The sequence below is a fragment of the Macrosteles quadrilineatus genome, unplaced genomic scaffold, assembly GCF_028750875.1.
Source record: "Macrosteles quadrilineatus isolate MER2022 unplaced genomic scaffold, UCM_ALF_1.0 Scaffold_4__1_contigs__length_99947679, whole genome shotgun sequence".
Taxonomy (NCBI): Eukaryota; Metazoa; Arthropoda; class Insecta; order Hemiptera; family Cicadellidae; genus Macrosteles; species Macrosteles quadrilineatus.
Window position 1 is genome coordinate 69,085,431 of NW_026542597.1, and position 27,103 is coordinate 69,112,533.

Genomic DNA, 27,103 nt, shown 5'->3' on the forward strand with positions numbered 1-27,103 from the left:
TGTTTTAAGTTAGGTGTTTAAACAATCTTTTAAATTATAAAATTAGTGATGGGCGGATCCAAGAAAATGTCGGTACCGGAACCGGAAAAATTCGGATCCAGATCGGAAGATCCGGATCTAGATACACACTGTCATAGGAGTGGGTTAAAAAAACTGTAATTAACAGAATGCCAATTTAAATCATACTGTTTAAAATTAAATTGGTAATGTTTAAAGGTTAATGGTCCTAACCTAACCTGTACCCTTCCTGATGGGCCTAACCTAACCTGTACGCTTCCTGATGAGCCTAACCTAACCTGTACCCTTCCTGATGGGCCTAACCTAACCTGTACGCTTTCTGATGAGCCTAACCTAACCTGTACGCTTCCTGATGTGCCCAACCTAACCTGTACGCTTCCTGATGAGCCCAACCTAACCTGTACGCTTCCTGATGAGCCCAACCTAACCTGTACGCTTCCTGATGGGCCTAACCTAACCTGTACTCTTCCTGATGAGCCTAACCTAACCTGAACGCTTCCTGATGAGCCCAACCTAACCTGTACTCTTCCCGATGGGCCCAACCTAACCTGTACGCTTCCTGATGAGCCTAACCTAACTTGTTCGCTTCCTGATGGACCTAAACTAACCTGTACCCTTTCTGTTGGGCCTAACCTAAACTGTACCCTTCCTGATGGGCATAACCTAACCTGTACCCTGGTTGACAGTCTTTAGCTAACCTATACTGTTGTTGAAACACTGATAACATTAATACAACATATAGACTAGTAGACTAACTCTTTTGCCACTAAAAGGACTAACCTAACTTCTACCATGTCTGAATGGCCTAAAATAACGTTTGCCCTGCCTGGTTATCTTAAGCCTATACACCCAGCACACACTCACCAGTTTAGAATAGTGATGCTGGCAATATCCGCAGTACTTAACGTTATCTAGATAGTTGCCGGCTTCTTCACAAAGCAGACCAAAAGCTTGAGCACACGTTACGTGAAACCACTGTTTGCAACCACTTTTATTACAGTTCATACACGCACCCACAGTTGATCTAGACCCCTTTCCACTTTCTTCACAGATATAGCACACCTGCAATCAACATGATGGGCATTGAAACAGAGTAGGCTATTAAATGACTGGATAAAGAAAATTATGACTAAATAATAACTCTGGAGCAGCAAAGTAACTTACTGTTAAATGTTTTAAGGGTAATATCAGTGAGGCTTTCATTGCAAATGTTAAAAGAAAAATCTTGCTTATACAATATTTGTAGAAAAGCGAACAGTTTCCAAAAAAAGTACTAGTACATGTTTACTTATCATGCCAACCCTAGAGACAAATATAGTAAAAACCAAGATATACCACTTCCAATGACTGCTAACACAATAGCAATTAACATACAACAATGGATTAGTGATGAATGAACATCGTAGCACCAAATTCATGGTCTGGTGTTATAAAACTCTGTGTTTAATTTTTTAGTACCTATTAATTTAAATGTCTATGTTTTTAACAGTCTATCTCTAATTCCCATCACAAGACCATATGTAAATAAACCTTGTAACAAAACTCTTGATTTTCCCTCTCTTATATTCTTATTATCCCTCTACACAACACAACTGTTATACGTCAAATGACGTTCATAGATCGCCATTATAATAATAAAAATAAAAAAACATGAATTTGTTCATTATTTTTTATTAGCCTTTAATAATATAGGTTTGTTTCAAATCAAAATGCCTTAAAATGTAGGCCTATATAATATGTAATCTATCTATTACTATAATAAAGAAGAGGTGGTGTCTGTCTGTCTGTGTGTTTGTATGAGCTAATCTCAAAAACTACTGAATCGATTGGGCTTGAATTAGACAAAAATAAAGCTACACCTCCGAGGATACATATAGAGCTATTCCCGCTTCGATATTGCTTAGGTCTCTGCCCCGCGGGCTTTCAAAGTTCTGAGGTGAGAGTTTTACATGTAAATACTGATTGGTCACCATGGTAACAAAGAACAAACCCACAAATGTAAACAAGCAGAACTAACTGTCAAATGAATTTTGATTTCACATTTCCACAGAGCCGTTTTAATTATACTAGTGGTCGTCCTGTGGTCGAAACTCGACCAAAAATAATTAATGTACAGACTTCTCTATTTTCTCCCCACACTGTAAATAAAACATGTGATTGGAATTTCTTCCCTTTGTTTTGATTTTTTGTTTACATTTTGTTGTTATTTCGTCACCATCATGGCAACCCATTTGGTCCATGTTAATTTTTTGAAGTTTTCAAATTCATTTTTTGTGCTTATTTGTTAGCCTATTTTAAATTTTAAAGGCATTCTGCACATCTACAGGAAAATATCTTTCCAACAGTATGCGTAGAGTTTCCCTGCGATGCACACGAGCTGAGAAAAAAGGTTTTAAAGAAACATGCTTGCCTATTAATATATAGATAGATAGATTAGATACTGCACGAATATTAGAACAAAATGTTATATATCATATATAATAATGATGTCACTCGCCACAAATGTAAACATTATTTAACGTTATTTAAATGGAACTGTTAACCCACATGTTAATGTAATTTTATTAGTATAGGATTCTTCAGTTAGGCCTACTTTATTTGTTAATGTTTATGATCTATACTGGGTCCGTTCTAATATTTGTGAAATGCTGTAATAATATTTTACAGGGAATAATTCATTGTAAAAGAAATTATTCATGGATAAAGGAAATAAGAAGGAAGATTCTATAATCATGTAACAACCTACGCTCTTATCCTGAGTTTTATGAGAATTTTTTTTTAGATATATTTTTGTGTAAACAGTAATATAAAACCCCTGTCGCAGCAAACCTGCAGCCTATACGAATTTCCATTTGCCTGATAATAATTTCACTAAAATAGGTTAAAAAATTAATTAAACACTACAGAAAGGTTTGGAACTATTGTAATAGCTTTCCGTTAACAATTAACATGTTATTTTATTTTACCTTAAAATCTATCATTGATTTTGTATCCTATGTGGCCTAAATAAGTGTTCACAGTCTGAGTTAACGAAAACATACTACTATCAAGATAAGTAATACAGTTCAATTTTGTTTCTAATTAAATGGTAGGAGTGAAACCATTTTTAAGACATTTTCATAGAACCAAAATTGTCTCGTTTGCATACTGACCCCGTTGCAAGGCACGGGTATAGCTGCTAGTCATAGATTAATTTTGTTGTTGAATAATATGTGTATAGTCAATGATAATACTCTTAGAATGTCAATGGGGCATTTAGGTTATTTAATCCTTTATACATCAAAGGGTTCAGTTCTACAAAGAATTCATGTTTGATGGCATCTTTGATGAAGTTTGCTACATACAATAATGTGGTCATTGATTCAATGTAAACCTATTGAATCTTTACCTTGTTAAATCTTTCAGGCGGAATTTGTGCCAAGACAATAGGTTCCATAGTAGTCACATTCACGAACCTAACTTCGGGAATGTAGAGTGCACACACCACGTGGGCCCATCCATTGTTATCTGTCTTCTTTATCGCTCCGTCTTTGCTTGGACACAACTCGCAGTACGGTTTATTGGGACCCTGAACAAGAAAAGCACATTTTACTGTTTAAACCATTGCTGAACTCTATTAACTCTAGGTTTAAAAAAAGTTTATTAGTAAAATAAAAGTAAACAATGTGTGATGGAACTTACAACTCTAACAATTGATGCTTAAAATGCATGTCATACTTAAAGTGATTCAACCTATTTAATGTATTTTTGAATGTAAAAATTGTGTTACCGTTGGAAGAATAAGTAAATAAATTCTCCACAAACTTGTTACTTGAACATAAGGTAGTGAAAGGTCCAATTTAAAACATTCTTGTTATTTATATAATAATATTATATAATACACCTTGATATTTCAACTGCTAAGAATGGATTTCCAAGATGATAATTGGGGTTTATTTCATGGAATAGAATGCAAAGGTCCAATAGTTATTTGTACTACTAGTGTGCGAAATGGCTGTTTGCTGCACATGAGAGAAATGTTTAGGCACGAGCCGCAGGCAAGTGGGGAAAGTTTCTCGAGTGTAGCAAAGGTACATTTGCACTACCATTCCACATTATATTTTCTACAGTTACTATAATGAATATAAATAATTAGTCTTTCAAACACTACCTATACTAGCCTACACGTTTTAATGGTTGCCAACTTATTTTCAAGTGTACACATATTACAGGCCTAATAAAAGCACACTGTTTTGTGTTGTTTGGTTGGAATACTGGAGTGCGGCAAAAGTAAGTAAATGCATCAATTAGCTACTTGTCGTACTATAATCAGTGCAAGGAAGCCCACTTTGTCAAGTAACTGTAGGAGAACATAATTGTTTAGTTGTTTTTCTTGAGTTGACTGCTAATCTTCCTAAGGTGTTAGTAACAGGACACCATCTTAAAGGACACTTAATTAAAATAAAATAAAAATAATAATAATAAAAATAGTCGGTACCAGCATAATGACACATCCTTTCTCCTAATAGCAGTGACAGTAAAATTGGACATCCTACTACTCTTTTAAACAATTTATAATGGGTAACCGGAGAGGGGCAACTGTTGGTGTAAGCACTAGAGGAGTAAGTAAAAGGAATTTTGAATAAGTACCCCACCGTTTATTTATATATTTACGTACTACAGTCTACTTGATTAACTCTTGTTCACTCGTGATACTAGAGTGTAAGGAACAAAATGTACTTACACTTTTAGCTCTATCTGGCGATTCACATTTACGGCAATACCAATTTCCAGAGGGTACAGTCACTATACCATAACACGCTGAAAATAAAAGGATCTCATTAGTTTAGCCTAACATTACAGATCAGATAGGTAGGCCTAAACACATGTCTGAGAATGCTCTATTTCTCAACTACAGCTGGAAGGTTAATTTTGTACCGCTACCGGTAACTAACTTTTTTTGTTCGTTCACTATCAGTACTACTTCATAAAATTTTCTATTGGTTTAAAAACTTAATTATTTTTCACCACTGCGGTAACTCATTACTTATCCACTAGAAATTCGTCATTGCTGGCCGTATCATATCACTTTCCAAGAATGTATGGAGTACATTTGGTGTTCAGTCAATGATTGGATTTACACTACTTCGGTAACCATGAATTTTCTTAGTTAACTTAGTGAATGTGATACAAAGATTAAGCAGTTATCTTTCTACCAACCCATTTTGCGTAAACTTAATCTGAGAGATTACTGTTGGGCTGTGTATAAGTTCTCTGATGTTTTCATCTTTCTTAAACGCATCATGTGTTGCTAGCCTAGTGGTTAGTCTAGGACTTTGGTGCGAGAAGGACGCCAAAAACATTTGTGTTTGGACCGCTTTCCCAAAAATCGTTTGAAGAACACTCACTCTTTCAACTCCCTCTACAAAAAAATCCCAATGGCGTAAATAAGAAAAAGAACATTTTACTTAATCCTACAATCCTATTTGGGTTAAAGTACACACCTAGATGGAGTCCCCATCTCAATTTGTGATACAATAATAATAATAAATATTGTTTTACATTTTAAATAGGCTACCCCCGCCGCAGCAAACCTGCAGACTAAGCGAATTTCCATTTTCTAGTGTAGGATTTTAAATTAGGCCTAAATCTATTGGTTCAATAAGATTAGGTTTAACAACTACTTAGGTTTGAGCTACTGGGAGGGTAATAAAGTATGTTTATAGTGAAATATGAATAGCTTAGTAAATCCTCCTATCTTTTGCTAAAAACCCATATGACACAGCTGCATCACTAAGAACTGTGGTAAGGGTTGTTTTTGATGCTGGTAGAAGGGGTTTTTCTTACTTCGGGCCGGCTCAGTACAATGCACTTCTTGCACGCTAAAAGCACTGTCTTACAACAATTTTAAGAATCGCCTAAAGAGTTTGTAACTAATCTTATTTTGTTTCGTAGTTATAAGTTAAGATGTTTTCTTTAGTTTAAGTCCTGACTTGAGTCAATTTGTAAAACAGTTTTGTAACTGAAATTCGCTCATGAATAAAGACCTTAGGCCTATAGGCCTATATTTATTTATTTCCATTAAAATATTGTTAAAATTAACACATTTAGGCTAAGTTATTTCCCCCGAAAAAAAGTTTGATTAGGCCTACCTAACTTACCTACTTACATTTTCTGCTACTGAGAAGGTACAATTAAGTGTGGTTTTTAACTAAAAAAAACTAACAATGACAAGAAGAATGACAACTTCCTGGATTCATGTTCCACGCTGCCGAGGACCCACTGGCCCTCTACCCTACGACCATGGATGTACTTCCTTTGTCCAAACTTGGCATCGCCAATTTCCACAATTATGATTGGCCCACAGAGTTTCTCCGAGCACTGGTTGGCATGATGTACAAGGACTTCTCGATAGAACGAGGACCAATATATGTTCGTATGAGCAGCAAACACACAGTTCTTAGTGATGCAGCTGTGTCATATGGGTTTTTAGCAAAAGATAGGAGGAAACCAGTTCCATGATAGTCCTCAGCAAAATCAAGCATAGGCAAGGAATGTGTTCTTCATTGTTGTAGGCCTACGCTTCCAGTGGCACATCATCTAATTACAGGCGTACCTCTCTCTTAAAAAAACTCACTAGAGTCATGGCTTAATGGTAGGTACATCTGAATGGCCTTTTCTTTTGTAGCCTATGCTGTATTTAAGTTAGCCTAGTATTAATGTGCTAAGTGTATCATATCTTGGCTCCTTGACCTCCTAGAACTAGTTAACTTATTTCAGCTCTGCCTTGCACAATACGTTTTAACTAAGTTATTATAGCCTACAAAAGAAAGACCGATTTTTTCAGAATATTTAGCCTATGCTCTTGTTTATCATTTTCAGTCAGTGAGCTTTCTCCCAAATAAGCTATATCTTAAGTTACTTGTTCACTTTATACAGTACCTAGGCTAAATGGTTCGACTTTAAGTTGATTGTTAGGCCTATATAGCTTACTGTACACTGAATTGAAGCAACAACAGGACCTAAGCTAACCTTAGGCTATTGTGTTAAGTTAAGGGAGAAGCCCGATTCACATGCACATACTATTGCTTTCAGTCCAATAACTTATCAAACTGTAAGTAACTTAAGTAAGCCTTAGGCCTAGTTACTGTGAATCTTAAAAAAAAAAAAAAAAAAAAACACAGAGGATAACTTACGTGTCCGGTTACCGGACGTGGATTAGGCATCGGGCAGTGACGTCACTGGGTTGTGGGGGCCCGGAACGCCATTACCACATTAATACGATGTACAGCCATCAGTGTTCGGGGTGGATACAGTAGTGGATACAGTGCACGACTGATATGCAAGAGGTCTCTGGTTTGAATCCCATAAACATTTTGTCAAAGATTTTGCTTTGAATGACAATTCTTCTTAACTGCACGTCTTTTGTTAGAATTTTTTGCATTAATAATTTGTTTTTAAAAAGCAGAATTTAAGTTAACCTTTATTAAATTTTTTTAATTTATCACTAAGTTTGGTTGGTTAGGTTAAGTTATGACAGTAACAGCCGGACGCCTAATCCACGTCCGGTTACCGGACGCGTATCTTCTGCGTAAACAAAAATGCCATTGCCACAGATCAGGTCCAAGGCCTAGGTAGGCCTACAGAACATCTTACTGTAAATGCAAGTTCCAACCTGTAGTTGACAATGAATACAATACAATTATAAATAGAAAGGCCTACTGTAAAAGTTTCTAGTGCAAAATTTTAAACACAAAAATGAGTAAGCCTAGATAAATACAATAAACATGAAGCTTAGAACTAAGGTGGTGTGAGGGTAAACACTGAAATAACCTACAATTTGGAACCCAGCTTCTTACCTTGATGGACTGCAACTGTGCACCCTTGACCATCACAATATACTAGGGGATTCTCTGCCCATCCTCTATCGTCTGAACAAACACAGCATCCACCTACCATCTCCTTCATACTGTTCCAAAAATCCTGTTTTAAACTATCCTAGCGTCACTCGTGTGAAAAGGACCGTAGGGGGTAATGCGCCTGTGGCTCATGTTCGTATCAAACTTGACTATTGTTTCTCGAATTTGGTTTGGAAATTACATATTTACATGCTATCACTCTACTTATTTATGATTAAGTATATTACATGTCAAAATAAATTATTATCAAACACCATTTCACTCACGTAAATTTTTATTCCGCAACCGTAATCCGGACTCCGGAGGGTTCAACGCACTCAGGACTGCCAACACGTGGGCTGTTGAGAACTAAAATACATTACCGGTAACTACATCTGGTACATGCATATAAATTAATATAAAAATATTTGTAATCTAAATCCAATGTATTTTCCTTCCACCATGATATTTTATAAGAATGAACAATAGTTTTGAATACTGTTCATCTATTAATAATCTTACCAATATTAGGCCTATAAATGTAAATGTAATGATATATTTTGTTTGTGTTGCTAGCCTAGTGGTTAGCGTCTCGGACTTCGGTGCGGGAGGGACGGGTTCAATCCCCGGCACATCCACAAAAACATTTAACTCTCGTAAAATGCCACTGGCGTTGAAAAAAAAAAAAAATGTGAAAGTTTGCGTGTTGGTTTATTTTTGTTGTTTGCATTTATGACAACAGCTAATTTGAACCAACTATCAACAAAAAGCTGTTTGATACACAATGATAACTTAACTTTTTAGCAAATTTCCGATATAGGGACAAACAAACACACAAACTTTCACATTTATAATATTAGTAAGATAAGATATTACCGTAGGTCTCATGGTAAGACCTAGACCCGGGACCGATTTACTTTTTCGTTTTGAGGTCCCCAGAGGCCAAAAACACCCTCCGTTCAAATTCATATATATCCTATACTCTAATACGAGCAATGTTTGCTTGTATGCTTGCTTGCTTGCTTGCTTGCAGAAAGATCTCGAAAACGGCTCCGACGATTTTCTTCAAATCTTGTAAATAGTTTATTTTTGGCCTAAAAACGAGTTTCATGCAGTTAGAACTGCCAACAAAAATCTAATTACGTAGAAAAATGAAACTGAAAATCACATTTTTTTAACATTAGTCTTATGGGTTGCTAGGTAACCATGTTGGATGAATTAAATAACAAGGATAAAGTAAACAAAAAGACTTGAAGTTGTAGCATGTGTTCATAGTAAGCCAACTACCCACAGTCAACGATATACAACACTCGTATACTAGAATAAACGGTATCAGCATTCTGACACATACTTTCTCCCATAAGTTTGTCAACAACCTTTATCATGTGTAAACGGTGAGAATAAATATACGGAAATGGGATTTGTACAATTTTGTTCAGAATTTAAAGGACTATAACATACTAAATTTTTATCAAAATTGTTCGAGCCAATTTTGGGAAATCCGATTTTCCGTTATTTTATGGGGTTTTATGGGGAAATAACATAATTTACAATAACTTTTGAACCGTAATTTTTACAGAAAAGGGATTTGTACCTATTTGTTTAGAATATAAAGGACTATAACATACTAAATTTTTATCAAAATCGTTCGGGCCATTTTTGGGAAAATCAAATTTTTCCGTTATTTTATGGGGTTTTATGGGAAAATCCCCATCTAAAATCAAAATTTCTAAAAAATGGAAAAAAACTATCAAAATTGTAAGGACCATAACCTACTATGTTAAATCAAAACTGGATTTTTGTCTAAAATCCTATTTTTCGTTATTTTATGTGGTTTTTATGGGAAAATAACATAATTTACCATAACTTTTGAACCGTAATTTTTACAGAAATGGGATTTGTACCATTTTGTTCAAAATTTAAAGGGCTACAACATACTAAATTTTAATCAAAATCGTTCGGGCCGTTTTTGAGAAAATCCGATTTTTCCGGTTTTTATGGGTTTTTATGGGAAAATCCCCATTAAAAATCAAAATTTCTAAAAAATGAAAATAACGCCTGGAGATACCATGGATTAGAACCTACATACCAAATTTCATCGAAATCGGACCACAGGTGTAGTCTCTAGCTCTGTACACATCCAGACACACAGACACACACACACACACACACACACACACACACACACAGACATCACTTCGAAAACCACTTTTTTGGGTCCAGGGGGACCCAAAACGAATATATCCACTCAAAACTCAAACTCGAAAATTTTGACGAAAACAATACTTTCTCCATATACTATGGTATAGGGGGAGAAAGTAAAATTACAAATACAGTGCAAAAGGAAAACATCACTTAATAATTAGCATAATATTTAGCAAAGATTATACTGAAGATTACTCGATACATTGTAGGGAGTATGTTTTATAGTCTATGGTTTTATCTATGATTGTAGTCAAGGTCAAGGGCAGCAGTGCGAAGTCTGGGATCTGTTTATGACGATTAGATTAGATTAAGGTATCTGCAATCCTAAAATGCTATGGGAAGGGAAGGAAACAGGTCCGCGACATAGGAAGTGGTGAAGGAAGTAATAAAGGCAATCATTAAATGCTATGGGAATAGAGGGAAACAGGTCCGTGACGTAGGAAGTGGTGAAGGAAGTAGTCAAGGCGAGCTGTCCGGAGTGTGGGAACTGTTTATGACGATTAGATAAGGGTATGGGCAATCCTAAAATGCTATGGGAAGGGAGGGAAACAGATCCGCGACGTAGGAAGTGGTGAAGGAAGTAACAAAGGCAATCATAAAATGCTATGGGAATAGAGGGAAACAGGTCCGTGACGTAGGAAGTGATGAAGGAAGTAGTGAAGGCGATCAGTCCGGAGTGTGGGGAATGTTTATGACGATAAGATTAGGGTATCTGCAATCCTAAAATGCTATGGGAAGGAAGGAAAACAGGTCCGCGACGTAGGAAGTGGTGAAGGAAGTAGTCAAGGCGAGTAGTCCGTAGTGTGGGAACTTTTTATGACAATTAGATTAAGGTGTCCGCAATCTTAAAATGCTATGGAAAGGAAGGAAAACAGGTCCGCGACATAGGAAGTGGTGAAGGAAGTAGTCAAGGCGAGCTGTCCTGGGTGTGGGAACTGTTTATGACGATTAGATAAGGGTATGGGCAATCCTAAAATGTTATGGGAAGGGAGGGAAACAGGTCCGCGACGTAGGAAGTGGTGAAGGAAGTAGTCAAGGCGAGCTGTCCGGAGTGTGAGAACTGTTTATGGCGATTAGATTAAGGTATTTGCAATCCTAAAATGCAATGGGAAGGGAGGGAAACAGGTCCGCGACGTAGGAAGTGGTGAAGGAAGTAGTCAAGGCGAGTAGTCCGGAGTGTGGGAATTGTTTATGATGATTAGATTAAAGTATTTGCAATCCTAAAATGCTATGGAAAGGGAGGGAAACAGGTCCGCGACGTAGGAAGTGGTGAAGGAAGTAGTCAAGGCGAGTAGTCCGAAGTGTGGGAACTGTTTATGACGATTAGATTAAGGTATTTGCAATCTTTAAATGCAATGGGAATGGAGGGAAACAGGTCCATGACGTAGGAAGTGGTGAAGGAAGTAGTCAAGGCGAGTAGTCCGGAGTGTGGGAACTGTTTATGACGATTAGATTAAGGTATTTGCAATCTTTAAATGCAATGGGAATGGAGGGAAACAGGTCCATGACGTAGGAAATGCTGGTGAAGGCGAGCCGTGTGGAGTTTGGGAATGGATTTATGCATCTCCAATACTAAGGTGCTTTCAGCTAATGATTTTCCCCGAGCAAAGCTCGGTCCCCAGGTACCAGAAACAGAAGGAAGTAGTGAAGGCGATCAGTCCGGAGTGTGGGGAATGTTTATGACGATAAGATTAGGGTATCTGCAATCCTAAAATGCTATGGGAAGGGAGGGAAACAGGTCCGCGACGTAGGAAGTGGTGAAGGAAGTAGTCAAGGCGAGCTGTCCGGAGTGTGGGAACTGTTTATGACGATTAGATAAGGGTATGGGCAATCCTAAAATGCTATGGGAAGGGAAGGAAACAGATCCGCGACATAGGAAGTGGTGAAGGAAGTAATAAAGGCAATCATAAAATGCTATGGGAATAGAGGGAAACAGGTCCGTGACGTAGGAAGTGATGAAGGAAGTAGTGAAGGCGATCAGTCCGGAGTGTGGGGAATGTTTATGACGATAAGATTAGGGTATCTGCAATCCTAAAATGCTATGGGAAGGAAGGAAAACAGGTCCGCGACGTAGGAAGTGGTGAAGGAAGTAGTCAAGGCGAGTAGTCCGTAGTGTGGGAACTTTTTATGACGATTAGATTAAGGTGTCCGCAATCTTAAAATGCTATGGAAAGGAAGGAAAACAGGTCCGCGACATAGGAAGTGGTGAAGGAAGTAGTCAAGGCGAGCTGTCCTGGGTGTGGGAACTGTTTATGACGATTAGATAAGGGTATGGGCAATCCTAAAATGTTATGGAAAGGAAGGAAAACAGGTCCGTGACATAGGAAGTGGTGAAGGAAGTAGTCAAGGCGAGCTGTCGTGGGTGTGGGAACTGTTTATGACGATTAGATAAGGGTATGGGCAATCCTAAAATGTTATGGGAAGGGAGGGAAACAGGTCCGCGACGTAGGAAGTGGTGAAGGAAGTAGTCAAGGCGAGCTGTCCGGAGTGTGAGAACTGTTTATGGCGATTAGATAAGGGTATGGGCAATCCTAAAATGCAATGGGAAGGGAGGGAAACAGGTCCGCGACGTAGGAAGTGGTGAAGGAAGTAGTCAAGGCGAGTAGTCCGGAGTGTGGGAATTGTTTATGATGATTAGATTAAAGTATTTGCAATCCTAAAATGCTATGGAAAGGGAGGGAAACAGGTCCGCGACGTAGGAAGTGGTGAAGGAAGTAGTCAAGGCGAGGAGTCCGGAGTGTGGGAACTATTTATGACGATTAGATTAAGGTATTTGCAATCTTTAAATGTTATGGGAATGGAGGGAAACAGGTCCATGACGTAGGAAATGGTGGTGAAGGCGAGCCGTGTGGAGTTTGGGAATGGATTTATGCATCTCCAATACTAAGGTGCTTTCAGAGTGAACTAATGATTTTCCCCGAGCAAAGCTCGGTCCCCAGGTACTATATCTTTATATGTGTGTCCGTTACTACGATAACTCGAGCAAAAATGATCCGATTTTGATGAAATTTTGACAATTTGGTACAAACGTGTAAACCTACGTTTATTCGAACGAGTTCACGAACCAGCTTGATCGGACTATGGGAACAGGGGTATATTGGAGATTTTATGGGGTAAAAATTGTGTTTTCCTATTTTTTACCCTAAAACACAAAATTTCACAATTTCCTTTCAAACCATTTTGTAGAGCTTAAAAAAGAAACAAAATTGTATTTTTGAGCGTTGTTATATATGGCTAACGGTTACGGAGATAATTAAAAAATATAGTATACATTTAAAATTCCCATTTTATTCTTATGGAGAATAAATAGACTGTTGTATATTGCTTGTTTATGGATATATTTTAATCAAATTGTGCCATTTTATTTATTTCATACTAAGCTATCACCTTTTCAATAAAAAAAAAACACACACCTCAATACACTTCCTGAACCAGCAAACCTAAGTACTCATTACAATTATTGTCATTTAAATAAGAAATAAATCTGACATTTTTAAGGGAATATTTTAGTAGAAATTCAGTCAGGCAAATGGAAATTCGCTTAATCTGCAGGTTTGCTGCGGCGGGGGTATATATATATATATATATAGTGGGAACATTCCTTTAGACCAATGAAATGAAATGATTTATTGTCGTTAAAACTATGTACAAAGTTCATGACAATCGTCAAAAGAAAAACAAAACAATCAATATGGCTCTGGCAACTAAAATATCTAAAACTCTAAACCAAAGTACTCTTCATGTTTATACAGTCAAGCCTGGGTTAGAGTAGTTTTTAAAACATGTTTGAATTTTAAGAAATTTTAACGACGCCATAAGTTATAAACGGAAAATGCAGTGGGTTCAGACGTGAAACCCGAGTTAAAAACACTTCTTTGGACACCTACATCGACATTAAATGGTAAAGCCTTCTATATATGACTTGCACACAGCCCTAGATGTTGGACTAATAGGCGTTTGCGCCAAATTAGGTGTTTTTGTGAGATATATATAGTTTCTTGACGTAATCTTTTGAGTAAAGCATATCAAATAGGGTATATTTGTAAATCTCTTTAAACGTTAATATAACCTTTTGTATGGTTTGTTTTTGATATATTGTATCAATAAAACGTTACAAACAAAAATAACACATATTTAAAAAATACGGTGTTTTGCAAAATTACGAAAAATGTATAAACATACAACAAATGTGTAAATGTAAGAAAGATAGCATGAAACCTATCTTTCAACAAAAAAAGTTCATCCCGATCCGACAAATAGTTTACGAAATATATACTTTTAAAATACCCTGCCACAGCAAACCTGCAAACTAAGCGAATTTCCATTAGTCTGATTGGATTTACTTTTACACTAAAATGCCTCCTTAAAAATAGAAATAAATGTGTTTTCCAAATTTGATCAAACAAGCAAACTACAACAGTTGAAAAAGTCTTCATAAGAATAACATGGGAATTTTAAATTTACAATTTTTTGGAATTTTCTCCGTAACCATTAGGCACATGGTAACGCTTCAATACACTAAATTATTTTTTTTAAGCTCTACAAAATGGTTTGGAAATAATTTGTTAAATTTTGTGTTTTTAGGGTCAAAAATGGGAAAAAACTATTTTACCCCATAAAACCCCCCATAAACCCCCGTTCCCATAGTCCGATTGTAATATATTCCAATTACCTGGCTTATATATATATATAAAATCCAATGTATGTTTGTTTGTATGTATGTTTGTATGTATGTATGTTTGTTTGTCCTTTATGGACTCCGAAACCGCTCGACAGATTGTAATGAAACTTTCAGGTATCTATATATTAATTTGAAACTGTTTCTTTGTCACAGCTATTTTGAGAGAACGGCTGGGCGTAGAAACTCGGTAGAGGTGTCTAAAGAAAGGTCTTAGTCTGTAGATGAGCCATCAAAAGAGAATTATGGTGAATTCCCTTGGGTCTCTGCCCCCGTGGCCTTTAAATTCCCATCCCATGTTTTTCTTATGGAGGAAAACGGGGTTTTTGTCACAGCCAATTTGAGAGAACGGCTGGGCTTAGAAACTTGGTAGGGGTCTCTAAAGAAAGGTCTTGGTCTGTAGATGAGCCACCAAAAGAGGAAAGAGGTAAATTCCCTTAGGGCTCTGCCCCAGAAACCTTTAGAGTTGCCTCTTCAGATTTGTTTACATTACGGCCATATGCATAATTCTACACTACTCTTTAATGCAACAGCTGTTAATATTTAAATTGTGATTTATTGAATTTGTCAAAATGAAGTACAGTATTTGCAATGGATTTTTCTGATTTAAAAATTGATTTTCTTCTGCATCGTGTCATGTTTTGCAATACAATGTTCTATTACCAAATCAGTGGAAAATCCTAATATCACAGTAACTTTTAAAATTATTTCTTATGGAGTTAACTTATATCTGTTGTATGGGTTGGTTTCTGCCTTTTTTACAACTTCTTGGAGATTGTACCTAGGTGATATTCGTTGGCATATTGCATCTGTAGACGAAACTTGGGTTGGTGTGATTATTAGAATGGAAAAGAGTGAGAAATCCTGGACAATTTGATATAGGCTAAAAATAAAACTGAATTAACACTGTTCTACATTTCTTGAGCAATCATTGAAATAACCGATTTGCAAACAATGGAAACATAGAAAAAGTCATAGAACACAACCAAGTAGAAGAAATATAAATAATGTTGTTTTTTTTAATGCGGCTATGAGAGGGAAAAATTGGTAGAAAACACTAAAAAAAAAACAAGATCAGCTTTTTGAAAAAAGATAAGATATTTACAAAAGATTTTGATTGTATCTAACTGTTGTGTAGATTGTATGAGTATTTCCATAATCTTTGAGTCGCCTGTAATGCAATTGCTCGAATTCGAGCAACACGTTCACTAGTTAAGCATTATTCAAGGATGGTTTGTGTGAAGTTTGGTTCAGATCCGGCAAAAGGGCTCCGCCCCAGTGGCTCTGGAGTTTCTTATGTTAACCTTATGAGTACCTACTCATATTTAAATGGAATTAAAAATTCTTAACAGCTGGTTCAACTAAAGAATTTAATTCTATGATGTTTAATAGCATTAAAAAGTTAATAGGTTTACTAACAGGGTTCAGCACCATTATTTTTTTCAATTTATGACAACAGCTAATTTGCAACCAAAAGGTGAGTGAGCGTAGCGAACGAACTTCAACCTGGAGGCGATTTAGCGTAGCGAACGAGCTAACCTGAAGGCAAGTGAGCGCAGCGAACGAGCTCCAACCTAAAGGTGAGTGAGCGCAGCGAACGAACTTCAACCAAGACGTGATTGAGCCATGCGAACGTGCTCATCTTGAAAATGAACGAGAATTTGACATAAAACCACATTAGGCCAGGACGACACCTGTCGAGCCAGCTCGTCAGTCATCATATATATAATATCTAATGTATGTTTGTTTGTTTGTCCTTTATGGACTCCGAAACCGCTCAACGAATTGTAATGAAACTTTCAGGCATTATTAAGCATTATTCAAGGATGGTTTGTGTGAAGTTTGGTGCAGATCCGTCAAAAGGGCTCCGCCCCAGTGGCTCTGGAGTTTCCCATGTTAACCTTATGAGTACTCATATTTAAATGGAATTAATGAATCTTAACAGCTGTTTCAATTAAACAAGTTGGTTCTGTTCTATGATGTTCAATAGCATTAAAGTTAGAAGGATTACCAACAGAGTGCAGCACTATTATTTGTTTTACATTTATGACAACAGCTAATTTGCAACCAAAAGGTGAGTGAGCGTAGCGAACGAACTTCAACCTGGAGGCGAGTTAGCGTAGCGAACGAGCTATCCTGAAGGCAAGTGTGCGCAGCGAACGAGCTCCAACCTAAAGGTGAGTGAGCGTAGTGAACGAACTTCAACCAGGACGTGATTGAGCCATGCGAACGAGCTCATCTTGAAAATGGACGAGCATTTGACATAAAACCACATAGGACAGGACGACGTCTGTCGGGCCAGCTAGTAATCTATATAAATAAAATTACAGTTTTGTCTGTACATTGCTTAGAATCATGCAGTTTTTGGTTATTTTTACGTTTCATAGCCTAAGAAAGCCGAAACGAGTCTTATCTCAATTTCTGTCTGTATGTCTGTCTGTCCATTCTGTGACTCGGTCTGTAACGCCAATATGTCATTTTACGCGGCCTACTCCTAGAAAACTAGAGTACCGATCAAGGTTCTAATCATTTTTCTGCATTTACTGAATTAGTGAGAGTGTCTTAGGCTATAAAAACATGGCCTCGCTTCTTTGAAAACAAAATAACAAACCATCAAAAACCCAATTTTGTTCGATTTTTGTCAAGTTTTCTTCTAAAGTTTACTATTACATTTTATGAAATAACGAACAGCTGTTTGGATCAATTCTCACTTCTAGCTGTCACTGATATGTTTAATTGTTTACATTACATTTTGTTTACAAATACTGCAACATTTCTAATCACATTTTGTACGCAAATCGAAAACCATTCATTGAGGAACCAAGTACGTTAATTGACCTTTTGACTTGCATAACGGATTTAATCGATCGCAAGTACTATAATGTTAACTGTAAATTAAATTAATCATCATCCACATCCAGGTCAAGAACCTGCAGATTCTATGTCTATAAAATTCAACTTAAGTTTTGAATACAGCAAATCAGTGTTGTATAAGACTGGGAAACAAATTTTTAAATATTCGCCACTAATAGCCTACAATCGAGATTTCCACTCATTAAAGGCGTTTCGATCGCTGTTCTATCAAGTAAATAATTACTACAGTGGGTGATCGAGGGTGTTGCTGCGACCCCGGAAGACCTTTACGATTTCGTTGTCAACGTTACAGTGTTTTTTCCAGCTAATCTCACTTTTCCAATATGTCACTTATCACCGCTATTGCGCTGCCTTCATTAGACCATTCCATCAATAGACCTATGAGCCATCTTCTATTGGTGCGTAGGTCTACCCAATCCTTTAATATAAAATCAAACTGTCATAACCATACCAACCAAACTTGCTGATAATATAAAAAAGATATTAGATAATAATCGAATTATGGACTATAAATGCCTCAAACTCTAAGAGAACATGTACAGTACAGTTAAGAAGTAAGTTAATCGCATTCTAAGCAAAATCTTTGACAAAAAGTTAGTGTCATCGGTGGGATTCGATCTGGACACCTCTTGAAAAACAGTCGAATACGCTATCCATTACACCACGACATGGTTACGACCACCGATGGGTTCATTTTGTATCGTTGCTGCAAAAAACAGCCTAGGGTAATATATATACACTAATATTGAAGCAGAAACGGTATGTATCATAACCAAAACACACTATATTTTTAAACATTACTTAAAATGAATACTTTGAACAATATTTTAATATTATTATCATATTATTCGGGCCAGTAACATAATTTTGCTTACGTTTATGATCCATACCGTTTCTGATCTAATATTCGTGGATAACATTTGTTTTTTACAACAGATGTTTTTTTTATATTTATATTGTAGTGTCAAGATTTGTTTACATTTCACGTCAGCATGATTTGATTCCAGTTGCGTCATTTGTTTTTTAATGATGCATACCGTTTCTGTTTTAATATTCGTGGATCACATATGTTTTTTCTAGAACAGATGTTTTTTTATTATTTATATTGTAGTGACAAGATTTGTTTACATTCCACATTCGAATGACTTGATTGAATTGTTTCAATTAAGTTTTTTCAATATTCAAATTTTTTACGTGATTGTTTTCATTTCACAACATAATGATTTAGTCTTTTTACATAAATTTATTTTGTTTGTGCAAATGTAGGAAGACTCTCTCAGGATTCAAAAAGGAGAAGAAAGTCTCAGAGTTTAGAAGTTAATCAACCTTCCACCAGCTTTCAACCTTTCGCCAGTTTTCAACCTTCCACTAGCTTTCAACCTTCAACCAGCTCTCAACCTTCCACCAGCTCTCAACCTTCAACCAGCTCTCAACCTTCCACCAGCTCTCAACCTTCCACCAGCTCTCAACCTTCCGCCAGTTTTCAACCTTCCATCACATCCCGAGATGAGACATTTTCCGAAAACTTTACACCTTCCACAAGTCAACAGCGGGTGGCTCGCTTCAGAGCAAAACAAACTGATGCAGATCGAGAACAGCGGTTGGCTCGAGATAGAGAGAGTCACAAACTCTCTCGAACAACTCAATCCCAAGAGGAGAGGGATATCCGTCGGAGAACAGACAATTTATATAATTACCGAGCAAAACAAAATGAAACTAGGCCTACTCAAAACAGAAAGAACCGACTAGAGAAAAAACGAAATCTTCAAAAGAAAAAAAGGCGGATGGAGATCACCTATGTTCGGGAAGCAAGGAAAGAAAAAGACAGATTGTGGCACAACTTAAATAAAGAAAATAAGACTGAAGAAGAGATTGAGGTAAGGCAATTTGAGAGTTTATTTTCTATTCTGATCTGCCGAATTGGGCCTTAAGTCCGCTCCTAGACCAGAACAGGGTTAACAGTTTTATATTAATGCAGTTTTGTTAGCCTGCACAAATGAAAAATTTTGAAGATTTAAAGACTAACTATTTCATCAATATAAAACAAATACTTCTTACTTCGATATAATTATAGTATATTTATTATAGATTAGACCCTCCGTTATACTAACACTAGCTGACCCAGCGAACTTCGTATCGCCTAAGTTATAGGTTTCCCCTAAGACAGACCGATGGAAAGAAAGTACCGTTACGTTTAATTTTCAAGATGATCTCGTTCGCATCGCTCAATCACGTCCTGGTTGAAGTTCGTCTGCTACGCTCACTCACCTTTGGGTTGGAGCTCGTTCGCTACGCTCACTCACCTTTAGGTTGGAGCTCGTTCGCTGCGCTCACTTGCCTTCAGGTTAGCTCGTTCGCTACGCTCACTCGCCTCCAGGTTGAAGTTCGTTCGCTACGCTCACTCACCTTTTGGTTGCAAATTAGCTGTTGTCATAAATGTAAAAGAAATAATAGTGCTGCACCCTGTTGGTAATCCTTGTAACTTTAATGCTATTTAATTGAAACAGCTGTTAAGATTCATTAATTCCATTTCTCATAAGGTTAACATGGGAAACTCCAGAGCCACTGGGGCGGAGCCCTTTTAAGAATTTCGAAACGGGAAATAGTTTACTTCCTATTCGCATACCTACAGAATTTACACACCAAATTTCATAACGATCGGTGAAGTCGTTCCGGAGGAGTTTGCAGACAAACACTGTGACACGAGAATTTTATATATTAGATTACTCTCTGTATGCTAAAAAGGATGTGTTTTCAAGGATAATTTAATCTTTACAATACATTCCACAAACATAACTTATATTTATTTATTTATTTAGGCAAGAAGAGGAGTTGACAGAGTGCGAAAAAAACTCAATAGAGCGAATGAAACTGAAGAGGAGCGTGAGGTGAGGCGATTCCACAATTTATAATATATACCTACTGAACCCCTGCTTGGACCTAAAAACCACTCTCACGCCAAAATCGGTTCAACTATTTTACATAGTTTCACAAGATAACACATTTTTGAGATTCTATGAGATAAATCTATATAAATAAATATAAAATTAGAGTTTTGTCTTTACATTGCTCAGAATCATATTACATAAAAAAGGTAATTTTTTTCAATGTGTTTTAGTTTTAGGCCTACTACCAACTCTTTCAACGCTTCAAAAAGAACACTTTTCCAAGGGTAATTTATACGGATTGTTTTATGTTACAGACATAGATAATATTTATTCATTTGTTTATTTAGGCTAGACGTGAAGAGGACAGAGTGCGACAAACATTGAATAGAGAAAACGAGACTGAAGAGGAGCGTGAGGTGAGACATTTAATTGTAAAGTATCTTACATAGTTTCAAGAAATAACCAATTTTGGGAACTTTATTACTAATCATTAAATTTTAAATATCTTTTTTACCTAATGGTTTTAATTTAACAGAAAATTATTTGTACGGGTGTATTTTATGTTACAGACATAGTAACCTTTATTTGTTTATTCAGGCTAGAAGAGAAGGGGACAGAGTGCGACAAAGATTAAATAGAGAAAACGAGACTGAAGAGGAGCGTGAGGTGAGACAATTGGACAATTTATTTATCCTGACACTAGCATAGACCTTAAGTTGACCTTACGCCTGGACAGTTCAAACTATTTTACGATAGAGATTTTAACTCTAAATATAACATCAAAATATGTAGGCTATAAATTTATATGTGAACTATTTTACATAGTTTAAAGTTAAAAAAAAATTATAAATATTGGATATGTTATGACTAAATGCTACAAAAAAACTAATATTTTTCAGTGTTTTTCAGTTTCAGTCATACTACAATTTCTTTCAACACGTTAAAAGAACGCTTTTCCAAGGGTAATTTTCACAAATTCTTATGCGTTACAGATATAGATCATATTTATGTAGGCCTATTTATTTTTTAGGCTAGAAGAGAAGATGGCAGAGTGCGACAAAGATTGAATAGAGAAAACGAGACTGAAGAGGAGCGTGAGGTGAGTCATTATATAACATCTTATTTACTAACCCTGGCCTGGCTTGGGCTGAGGGGGTCACTTATTACCTGGTCAAAAGTATTATACGGTTACACAAAATGACAAAAGTTTAAGACTATTTATTAAATCAAATCAGTTTTACATTACTAGAAATGTTCAAACTTTAGAACGCTTTACAATATAGAAATATCTAACAAAAAACCACTAAGTGGTAACACTTTCCCCGCCAAGTCAGCAATCCAAAAAAGATAATAAATCATTACTTTTCCGCCAAGAAAAACAATGTAATGTATGTAAGTTTGGCAACTTGGCGGCAGACTTTTGCTTGGTTTTTTTTTTTCATTTAAGTTACGTTTGTGGATAATTTCACAAATCAACTTCTCTAATTAATTAGTCCAACTAAGTATAATAATTTCGAGGTAATCAGTAAATATAAAACCATCACTATTATGATTTTATGAAATGTGGCACAAATAAGGTCAAGTTTTGTAAAATAAGCTCTCACCTAGCAATGTACTAATGGGAGAGATACTTGCTCAATGAAACTAGTTTTATGGTATTTTTAAAGTGATCGAGCAAAAGTCTGCCGCCAAGTTGCCAAACTTACATACATTACATTGTTTTCTTGGCGGAAAAGTAATGATTTATTATCTTTTTTGGATTGCTGACTTGGCGGGGAAAGTGTTACCACTTAGTGGTTTTTTGTTAGATTTTATTTATTTTTGTAGAAAATTAACAGTTAAAATAAAAATCCTCTTTTCTCTGATATAGGCCTATAGACCACGGCACAACTACATCTCATTTAATTTCAATAATATTGTTTGTGTAGAACTAAATTCTAAATTTTTGGTCTTATCTGCTTTAAACCGATTAAAAACTTTTTGACACACGTACCAAAATTACTATTTAAAACCCCCTGGGCTTAAACTCAGTTTCAAATATCATTAATGGTCATCTTGAACAACATAAAATGCGTTGGTGTTACATAAGTGTTCTGATAATTAAACCCGTATATCTAAAGACTAGTGTAAATTGAGCCCTTATTAGAGAAGTAAAAATTTAATCAAACAGATTAGGTGTGTTAGAAATAGCATAAGGCAAAACAAAGATTGAAAAACTCATTTATCCTAAATTTACATAACACTTTTTAATTGCTTGTTTAACATACGTAAAGTGATTTTCCCGATTGTTTTATTTTGTTTTAGTGTATCAAACATAAAACAAACCTTAGTACTAGTACTAAGTTTCAAGTTCCTAGGTTTCATATGTTTTGATAAGTAGTATTAAACTGTTAAAAATGACGAGCTGCTGTACACTGCATTTTTCAATGGAAAGTATCGGGGAATATCACTGCTCTAAGTAATTTTATATAGTAAGTAGTTCAAATCATTCGGTATACCTGAAAAAATACTTTATAAATGTTTTAAAATAATTTTTCAGCTGTTCCTATGAATTTCTCCAACATTTAAATTAATTGAAATTTAATCGCAGCTGGTCCTTCTTTTGTTTTGATTTTAATCCCATGTTATTTAAATGGGCAAAAATCGTACTTTGATGGCTTGCCAAGGGTTTATGGGTCAACGCACCGACTTGAGACCCTCAAAAGGCACATCTACACGTTAAGGGCTTTCAAACAACATAAAAAACTTTAAAATTGAGCCAGTGGTTTGGGCTGTAGGTCCGTCAACATTTAAGGAGAAGAAGGAGAACACGGAAAATTTGTGAATTTTCAAACTAGTTTTTCTTGGCTCAAACACAACCGTTTTTTAAATTTTTTTTTATTTTGTTGAGAATGAGTGCCCCTATCCATTAGACGAATAACTATTTTGATAGCTTTTGTTTCTTCAGAGCTATAGACGAGTAAAAAAGCCACTTTGTCACGTCATGTATATATACACTGCAGCAGCTGTGTACCGCTGGGGGACTTGGCGGGGCGGAACGCTGCCGCGTTCCTTAATCTGTTTTTACACATTTAATTTTGAAAAACTTACCCTTCAATGACAGTTTTTACATTTTATATAATCATAGATTTAACTTTTATTTATTTTATTTCAGGCGAAGAGACAAGACGACAGAGCGCGGCAAGACAAGAGACGACAGGTTGAAACTGCGGAGCAGCAGGAAGATCGCCATTTATCTGATAACGAGAGATACCGAATGCGTGTACATGAACGCAATTTGATGTTAAATAGTTCATCCGATCGTATTCATTTTCACAGGACCAATCAACACCAGGATGAAATAAATACCCGAATGGCTGCAGACGCTGAAAGACATCGTATAACACGGCAACTTGAGACTGCCCGAGAGAGAAGTCACAGGCTTGAACAAGAGAGGACACGACACGCAAACAGAAACCTTATATGCTGGCAAAACCAACACAACAGTGGATTCCTGTATGACCCGCATATAAACTATAGTCAAGCTGCAAATATTGGAGAATTCAATAAAGCTTGCAGATTTTGTAATGCGTTGACATGGGAAAAAGAACCACCTGGAATATGCTGTGCTTCAGGTAAAGTGTCCCTTGCGCCTATTTTAGAGGCACCCGAGCCTCTCCGGTCTCTTATATCAGAAAATTCCCCTCAATCAAGAAACTTTCTTAGAAATATCAGAGCTTACAACAGTGCCTTCCAGATGACATCCTTCGGAGGCAATGAGATCCGGGAAGGAGCCTATATGCCAACATTCAAGATACAGGGACAAATTTATCACCTGATTGGGTCTCTTTTACCACCACCTGGCCAGCCACCATCTTTCTTACAAATATATTTTGTAGGAAATGACCAGGATCAACTTGAAAGAAGGCGAAATTTGTTTCAAGACCTTGAACCTGATGTATTAGCTGAATTGCAGACAATGCTGAAAAACAATAACTCATACTTACTAAGTTTTAAATCTGCGCTAGAAACATTGCCTCTAGACTTACCTGATTTGAAAATTGTTATTAGGGCTGACAGATGTCCTGCAGGAGAACACCCAGGCAGATATAACGAGCCAACGGTCAGTGAGGTTGCTGTGTTGATGGTCGGGGACCCCAGTGATAATCGTGATATCATCTTGAACTCAAGAGAAGATGGTTTGAAGCGAATCTACGAAACTCACCGTTCATATGATGCCCTACAGTACCCACTTATGTTTTGCAGAGGTGAGGATGGTTATAGTTTCGACTTGAAACATGTAGATCCAAATACTAGAGAGCCAACCAACAAGAAAACAAGCTCCCGGGAGTTTTATGCGTATCGCATAATGGTAAGGGAAAACGACGCGAATCATATTCACCACTTTAAACAGCTTTTAAACCAGTACTTAGTAGACATGTATGCAAAGGTGGAGAGTGAAAGGCTACTATATGTCCGAACCCATCAAAAAGAGTTAAGAGCAGAAAATTACATACACCTCCAAGATGCTCTTAGACGAGATGACAACGTAGAGCAAATGGGACGAAAAGTAATTTTACCATCTACATTCACTGGAGGACCAAGGTATATGCATTCAAGAACTCAAGATGCTTTCTGTTATGTTCGAAAGTTTGGGCGTCCTGACTTATTTATTACAATGACAACCAACCCAAAGTGGCTAGAAATAACCAATGTGATTACAGAAATGCAAACTGCTCAGGACCGATATGATATTGTTTCCCGGGTTTTCCACCTCAAACTGCAAAGCCTCATGACGGTTCTAACTAGAGGTCAGTTATATGGCTCAGTACGATGCTACATGTACTCGGTGGAATGGCAGAAGCGTGGCCTTCCTCATGCACATATTCTGATTTGGTTAGAAGAGCCTATTCCTCCTAACAGAGTTGATCAAGTTATTTCCGCAGAGTTGCCAAACCCTGAGGATGATCCTATACTTTCTGATATAGTTAAGACTCACATGCTACATGGCCCGTGCGGAGCTTTTAACGTAAGGCAACGGAGACTTCCCTGTATGAAAGAAGGCCACTGCAGCAAAAGGTACCCTAGGACGTTTGTTAAGGAAACAACTATGGCAGACAATGGATATCCCACATACAGAAGACGCGCTCCAGAGGATGGGGGTCAACAAGTTCTTATTAAAGTTGGGAACGAAGACATTGCAATGGATAATAGTTGGTTTGTACTGTACTCTCTTGTATTGTCTCGAATGTTTGAAACGCACATCAACGTTGAATATTGTAGCAGTGTAAAGTCAATCAAATACATCTGCAAATACATCAATAAGGGCACTGATCAAGCTACATTTTCCATGGTTGACACAGATGAAATTCAAACATACCAGAGTGGTAGGTACATTTGTTCGTCTGAGGCAGTATGGAGGTTGTTGTCCTTCCCTATTCATGAGAGATACCCTTCTGTAATGCACTTGGAAGTTCACCTACCCGATGAACAAAACGTTTATTTTCAACCAAATAATGTGAGAGACAGAATGGAACAAGATACTACTCTCATGGCATTCTTCAACCTTTGTCAGACTGATGCTTTTGCCAGGACTTTACTCTACAACGAAGTTCCCTCCTACTATACGTACACGAAACAAAGAGGTTGGAGTAGGAGACGAAGAGGAACACCAGTGCCAGGACATCCTGATGTAAGACAGGACTCTTGCATAGGAAGAGTGTATACTGTCCATCCTAACAGCAGCGAGCGATACTATCTTCGACTGCTTCTGCACACCGTTCGAGGTCCCACATCTTTTGATGACCTTAAGACCGTTGATGGTGAATTGCAAGAAACATTTCAGTCTGCCTGCAGAGCTCTCGGTCTTTTAGAGGACGATGTATGTTGGGAAGCAACAATGAGAGAGGCAGCCGTCGCAGACAGTCCCTCCAAGCTGAGAGACCTTTTCAGTGTGCTGGTAGTTTTTTGTAACTTGAGTCATCCCCTCGAACTATGGACGTTGTTCAAAGACTCTATGTCGGAGGATTTCTTAAGGACTGCTCAACAGGTGGATGAAAATATAACATTTCAAAACAGTCCTAACCTTTATGATCTGTGCCTGTCAAAGATACAGGAAATTATCACATCCATCGGAGGACTTCAGCTAGATAGCTATGGACTTCCTGTTCCGGCCACGGCAAACAACCATTTTAACTTTGATTATCTAAAGGAGACCTGTTATGATCGAGTTGAACTGAACGAATTTGTCACACAGAACTTACCACAACTCACAGAGGATCAACGAATTGTTTATGATCGTGTCATCTACAGTACAGAGAATCCAACGGACAACAATATGTTTTTCCTTGATGCACCTGGAGGAACAGGGAAACATTCTTAATAAATATAATTTTAGCTAAGGTTAGAAGTGTTAGCAAAATTGCCTTGGCTACGGCGTCCTCAGGTATTGCAGCTACCCTTCTACCTGGTGGAAGAACGGCCCATTCTATGTTCAAAATTCCCATTAATGTTGACCATATGGAATTCCCGATATGTGCAATTTCAAGAAACTCCTCTATGGCCCAATTACTGAGAGAATGTTC

At 37.0% G+C, this 27,103-nt stretch overlaps 2 protein-coding genes across 4 annotated transcripts in view; one reads left to right on the top strand and one right to left on the bottom strand.

Moving 5' to 3' along the window:
• LOC128992055 (protein AF-10-like) overlaps positions 1 to 8,208 on the bottom strand; it is a 37,404-nt gene extending 29,196 nt beyond the window's left edge. For all 3 annotated transcript variants that reach the window (XM_054415437.1, XM_054415436.1, XM_054415435.1), the window contains exons 1-4: positions 7,857 to 8,208; positions 4,742 to 4,818; positions 3,407 to 3,586; positions 883 to 1,080 (exon numbers count right to left, since the gene is read on the bottom strand). In XM_054415437.1, coding sequence (XP_054271412.1) covers positions 883 to 1,080; positions 3,407 to 3,586; positions 4,742 to 4,818; positions 7,857 to 7,965 — 564 coding nt within the window. In that variant the 5' untranslated portion in view covers positions 7,966 to 8,208. The remainder of the gene's footprint in view (positions 1 to 882; positions 1,081 to 3,406; positions 3,587 to 4,741; positions 4,819 to 7,856) is intronic.
• A 9,767-nt stretch (positions 8,209 to 17,975) lies between these two features.
• LOC128993020 (uncharacterized) lies at positions 17,976 to 26,901 on the top strand. Its single transcript, XM_054416772.1, has 8 exons — positions 17,976 to 18,054; positions 18,919 to 19,252; positions 19,388 to 19,529; positions 20,472 to 20,540; positions 20,888 to 20,956; positions 21,138 to 21,206; positions 21,571 to 21,639; positions 23,695 to 26,901. The coding sequence occupies exons 1-8, from the start codon at positions 17,976 to 17,978 to the stop codon at positions 26,899 to 26,901; spliced, it is 4,038 nt and encodes a 1,345-aa protein (XP_054272747.1).
• The last annotated feature ends 202 nt before the right edge of the window (positions 26,902 to 27,103 follow it).